The sequence below is a fragment of the Poecile atricapillus genome, chromosome 17, assembly GCF_030490865.1.
Source record: "Poecile atricapillus isolate bPoeAtr1 chromosome 17, bPoeAtr1.hap1, whole genome shotgun sequence".
NCBI lineage: Eukaryota > Metazoa > Chordata > Aves > Passeriformes > Paridae > Poecile > Poecile atricapillus.
The window spans coordinates 10,526,873-10,532,872 of NC_081265.1; the positions used below are offsets into that span (position 1 = coordinate 10,526,873).

At 59.9% G+C, this 6,000-nt stretch overlaps 1 protein-coding gene across 3 annotated transcripts in view; it reads right to left on the reverse strand.

Annotated features, from left to right (window-relative positions):
• Nucleotides 1-5,181, reverse strand: part of SHISA6 (shisa family member 6) — a 174,012-nt gene extending 168,831 nt beyond the window's left edge. For all 3 annotated transcript variants that reach the window (XM_058852443.1, XM_058852442.1, XM_058852441.1), the window contains exon 1: nucleotides 4,502-5,181. In XM_058852443.1, the coding sequence (XP_058708426.1) occupies nucleotides 4,502-5,181 (680 nt within the window). The remainder of the gene's footprint in view (nucleotides 1-4,501) is intronic.
• Nucleotides 5,182-6,000: the final 819 nt, after the last annotated feature.

Here is a 6,000-nt window from a genome sequence, read left to right on the forward strand (position 1 = left end):
CTGCTGTGCTTCAAGGTAGGCTCACACAGAGCAGATCCTTGGATCTGTGGGCAAACAGATCCATTGTCGGTGATTCCTGCTGGAATTCAGAGCCACGGAGCAGAAACGACCAGGAATGGATGGATTTAGCTGTGGTCTCTACCTGGGGAAAGGATGTTCGTTTATAAAGGCTGTCAGTTATCACTCACAGAGCAGGAGATGCAGAGAGGCTATCGAGAATGGCAGCACAGATATCTTCCCTCTTTGCAGCAGCACAGATGCTGTGGGAGGAGGGTGAAGTGAAGCACAGAACAGAGCCTGTTTCCCTTCTCCCTTTCCCACCCCTCACACACGCTCCATGCAGGGCCAGACAAGGCCTTTTAGCAGCACTCAGAGCTGGTTTGCTGGGAAAAATCCCTGTGCTGCTTCCCAGGAGAGCAGCTGGGCTCCCACCAGTGCCCCAGGGCCAGCACTGCCACTGTGTCCCAGTGGCTTCAGCTGGCCAGTGGGATGCACTTGGGATATTTCAATCCTGAGCTGCTGACTATCCAGGCTCCAATCTGTGCACTCCCAGCTCAGCAGACAGTGCTGCTGAGGCTAAGCAGGGGTCGTGGAGCAGCGCTACATCTGTGAATTATTTTTGTTCTCTAGTGTGGGGATGCAGGGTCATGGCCACAGAATGACAACATTCTGTGTCACCCCTTCTTGCTGCAGAAAAACTCTCTCAGCTTTGGAAAGAACCAGCTGATATTCCCTGCTCAAAGATTCCCTAACTCATCCCCATACTGAAAGTAAAGCAAACACTTCTTAAATTTCACTTAAGAAATGCTGGAGAAAAGAAAACAACCCTGGCAACGAGACCAAAACAAACCATCCTCACCAACGTGTGAGAGAGCATCAGCACACACAATATTGGGTGTCATTTTCAGAAACCAGCCCCAGCTCCTACCTGGAGCCCAGGTAACCCCTAAAGCAAGAGGCAGCTCTATTTGGCCAGGCTGAAAAATCCTATAATTACAAAAAAAAAAAAAAAAGAAAAAAAGAAAAAAGAAAATCAGTTCCACTGAAAGCATTACAAGCGTTTCTGTAAAATGGGAATATTTCAGCTCCTGGTTTTCAAAGCACTTCCACTTAACTGCTGCTAGAAACGACTGTCTCAGCGACTGCCACTGCTGAGCCCAGAATCACAGCAGTGCCTGTGCTTTAAAGGGATGTGGCAGAGCCTGGAAACAGGAGCAGATTCCAGCTCAGAGCTGCACACGCAGCTCTGTGTGCACGGCCAGCCCTCCCTTCCCCGGCAGAATGACAGCTCTCCCGTGAATTTGTAAACCCTCCTATCATCCAAAGACATTAAATGAGCCCTGCCTCCCTCAAAATGTTCTTTCTAAGTGAGTTCATAAGGATTTTCTGTAAAAGCTGGCTGAGAAATGAGCAGAGGGGTAACATCCACACACGGCACTGCTCTGTGAGCGTTTATGAGGAAGTAAAATTTACAGTGCGATCCTGCTCGCGGTGAAGTGCAGGGAAGTCCTGATTGATCTTCCCTGCCCGTGGGACACCAGCCCAAGAGGCTCTTCCAGCCCCCTGTACCAAGTTCTGCTCATCTGCTGCTCTCCTCTCGCAGAGGACACACACTGAGGTTTAATGCACTCACCACCACTACAGAGAATTGCTCTGCATGTTACACCTCGTTCCAGCTGACACGACCTCAAACAGACAGAAATATCCAACCCCATCCTGTTTTCCTCCTCCCCTGTTTTACTCCTCAGCAGCTGCCAGAGACAAAGACAGACCATCCCTCTCCTGGTGTTCACATTCTGCTAGAGCACCAAGAGCGCTGAGCCCGATGCAGGAGATGCACTTCACAATATTTAAACCCTTGTCTGATGTTGATCAAGTTCAGGTGACACAGCTCTGAAAGGTATAATCTTTTACCAGCTACCATATTATAGAAGTCAATCAACTCCTTAAAACGCTCTGGAAGTCAAGCTTCCCGAGCACTCAATCTGCCATTCATACTTCTACACACAGGTGAATCATTTCACCAGAACTTATCTAAATAAAGCAAAGCAAGCATCAAAGAAATGAAAACATCAGGAAGAATCCAGACAAGTCTGGCAACACTGGCTCTGATTTCCAAGGGTGAAGGATCCAACCCTGCAGCAGGCTGGAGCTGGAGCAGAAGTAACATATGGACATCCAACCCAGATTTCCAAATTTAGTGTGAAGATAAGGCCCAGGCAAAGTTGCCTTGAAGCCAGAAGAGCTGGGCAGCTGGGGAACCATCCCTTAGTTAACAAAAGACTTAAAAGAGCCGATTTTCTGGCCAAGCCACTTGCAGGACCCTCACCTGTACACAGCTGTGTGCAGTTTTTAACACTGTGAAGTTAAATCCTTGCAGGGACCAGGGGCAGGTGGGATTTGGAATGGAATATGTGGGCCAGACCCTCAGCAAATGTAAACCATGCAGGGAGAAGTCTAAATAAAAGACATCTTCCCAAATAAATAAAAACTGCGTCACTCATCTCTTTTTCCCTTGTAAAAAAGTAATATTTCTCCCCCCAGTCTCTGTTGATTGCAGCTGAAGTTTAGCCTTAAAAATATGGTCAATGATTTCAAGAGTTTTGATTAAAAAATCCTCATTAAAATAAATTTTAGGAGGCATTATCTGCTAGAGCTAAGGTCTTTCCCCCTGATTCTCACCACTGTTCTTCTAAAGGAGCCTCTCACCAATTTTTATGTTCAGACACAGGCAGCTCTCGGATTCACGGCACGCAAGCAGCACTCATCGTTTGGAGGGACTTTTTCATCATAAAATAAATATGAACTGAGCGAGAACACTCATTTGTCCAAAAGGAGGATTGCTAGAGACGCTTGAGCTTTTGCTTTGAAGCAGGATTTTCTGTGCCACGTTCCCTGTCATGAGCGCTGTGGAACACCGCTGCCGAGGGGACACCAAGCCGCCTCTCCGAGGCGAGGACAGACTTCCCGGGATTTGGAGAGGGAGACGAATGAAAAACGGAATGTGCGGAGCTCTGCCTGCCACCAGCGCGTCCCCACACAGCCCCAGGCAGCACCCGGGGCTCCAGATCCATCCTCTCCACACTTCCCAAACTTCTCCCTGGCCGGGCAGGGCAGGACCCACAGGGTCCGAGCGGCTCTGCTGCCCCTGGGGTGTGCAGGGGGAGCATTGGGGAGGGGGAGATGGGGGAGTTCAGGGGCTGCTGAGGATCCCGGGGGCAGGAGGGGAGTGAAGGGGACAGGAAGGATGTGGGGGGGTCCCGGGGGCAGGAGGGGAGTGCAGGGGGGAGGGAGAGCAAGCCGGGGTGCTGGGAGAGACTCCGGGGGGCAGAAGGGGCTGTCAGGTGCCAGAGAACAGGAGGGGGCTCCGAGGGGTAAAAGGGGGTGTCGGGGTGCAGAGGGGGGCTCTGGGGGGGCAGAAGAGGGGTGCCGGGATGCCGAGGGGCAAAGGCGACGTTCTGGGATGTAGAAGAGGGTGCCGGGGGCAGAAGGGGGGTGCCGGGGGCAGGATGGGGTGTCGGGGGGCAGAAGGGGGGTGACGGGGGTCAGGAGGGGGTGCAGGAGGGCAGCGGGGAGTGCAGGGGGACAGGAGGGGGTGTCGGGTTGCAGACGGGGAGCCGGGGTGCGGGGGCGGCTACGCTTGGAGCTCTGGGATGGACTCTTGGCAGAGAGGGCAGCGCGGAGCTGTCCGGGAATTATCCGGGAGCTGTCCGGAGCTGTCGGGGAATTATCCGGGAGCTGTCCGGGAATTATCCGGGAGCTGTCCGGGAGCTGTCCGGGAATTATCCGGGAGCTGTCCGGGAATTATCCGGGAGCTGTCCGGAGCTGTCCGCGGAGCCGGTGCTGAAGGCACCGGGAAGCGGCCACAGAGGCGGCCGCGGGAGAAGCACGGGGCAGCAGGACAGGCCCCGGGGGGGACAGTGGGATGGCCAGAGGGGTGACGGTGCCCCTGGTCGGACCGTGGGAAGGAAGAACCCCTGGGCAGAGGCTGGAAAGGGAAAATCCTTCGGTGGATGGTGCAAAGAGGGAAGCCTTGGAGAGCCCTCGCAAAAGGGGAAACCCTTGGATAAATGACTCAAGGGAGGACCCCGCGAAGCGGCAGCACAGAGGGAAATGGATTGGACAGCTGGCACAGAACGGGAGCCGTCGGAGAGCCATGGCACTGGGGAAACCCTGGGGAGGGTGGAGCAGGGGAAACTCAGGGTGAGCCAGAACAAACCGAGAGACCCAAGTGGGTTCACAGGGAGACTCCTCGGGCAGAGGGGGAGGCAGGAGAACCTCGGACAGTGGTGTAAAAACTGAGCCCTTGGACAACAAGCACGAAGGTGGAATCCTCGGAGGAGCCACGCAACGGGAAACTCTCGGGCAGGCTGCACAGCTGGGAAACCCTCGGCTGGGCAGCGCGACGGCGAAACCCTCGAGCAGACTTTGCCAAGGGAGAGCGCTCGGCCAGGGGCGTCCCTGGGGAGAAGGGGCGCTGGGAGCAGGGGAAGGAGCGCACCTGTGAATGTTCATCTCCCGGGGCGGGCGCCGCGCCTTGTCGTAGGCCACCTTGGCAAAGACGCCAGCGATGAGCACGAAGGCGATGGCCCCGCACGAGATGTAGACGGTGGCGTTGGTGCTGTCCTTGTCCGGGTCGTACTTGTTGGCGTCCCCGTCGCCTCCGTCGCTGCCGTCGGCGGGCAGGGCGCCGCTGGCCGTGGTGGGGTGGGCCCACTCGGGGCTCTTGTAGTTGCGGCACAGGCTCTGGTTGAGCTTCTCGGCTCGCTTGTTGCAGCAGAAGCGGTAGAAGCAGGTGCCGCAGCAGTAGCGGAAGCCCGTGAGGCTGTTGTTGCACTCGAACTCCTTGTCCCACTGCCCGCTCACGTCGTAGTACCCCCAGCACGTTTCGTGCGCCGGGGCCGAGCCCCCGCCGCCGCCCCCGCCCCCGGGGGCTGCCTTGCCGCCCCCCGCGCCCTTGCCGCGCCCGGGCAGCGCCGTGGGGGCGGCCCCCGGGCCCGCCAGCGTCTGGTTCAGGAGCTCCTTGCCCGGCTTGGGGGTCCGCCGCGGCGCCGCCGCCCCCTGGGTCCGGTTGCCCTTGGCGCGGGGGGGCCCGGCCGCCTGCGCGGGCAGCAGCAGCAGCAGGGCCAGGAGCTGCAGGGAGAGCAGGAGCAGCGGCAGCAGCAGGTGCCGCGGCCCCATGGCGAGGGGCGAGGCGGGGGGCGCGGCGCGGGGGGCGCGGCGGGCGGGGTGGGGGCTCAGCGGCCGCGGCGCTGCCCCATGGAGCGGGGCGGGGGCGCGGGGAGCGGCCGGGGGGTCCCGCTGCTGCCGCCGCTCTGGCTCCTCAGCGGCGGCTGCCCGGCGCCGGGCGCTTCATGCCGGAGCGCAGCGAGCGGCGGAGCCCGGCGGAGCGCGGCTGGAGGCGGCGGGGTCCCGGCGCTGCTCCGGCGAGGGGCTGCGAGAGACGGGGAGAGGGTGAGAGCGCGCCGCGCCCCGGGCAGCCCGGCCCGCCCCCGCCCGCCCGCCCCTTGCCCACGGCCTTACCATGCCGGAGCGGGACTGCAGCGGGGCCGCGGGGCTGCCCGCGCTCCTCGCCGAGCCGGGGGCGGAGCGGAGCGGCGCCGAGCCGGGCGCGGAGCAGGGGCGGGCGCCGAGCCGAGCCGGGAGCCGGGGAAGGACCGCCCACCGCTGCCGGACCGCTCCTGACATCACCGGGACCGCGGCGCGCCGCTCCACCGGCACCCGGCACCGCCGCCGGCCCGCCCGGGCAGCGCCGGCCCTCGGGGAAGGGTCCCGGGGCGGAGGGTCCGGGTAGGGCCGGGGGGTGCGGACCTTGTGCGCGTACCCCGGGATATGGTCCTGGCAGGGGTGTGGTGAGTGGCCACCGTACCTGTCCCTGCTGGTCTGAGGAGGTCCTGGCAGGGATGTGGTCCCTAGAGGTGTGTGAGGGGTGAGGATCCCATTCCCGTCCCCGGGGGTGTGGTCCTGGCAGGGATATGGTCCCTAGAGGTGTGTGTGACC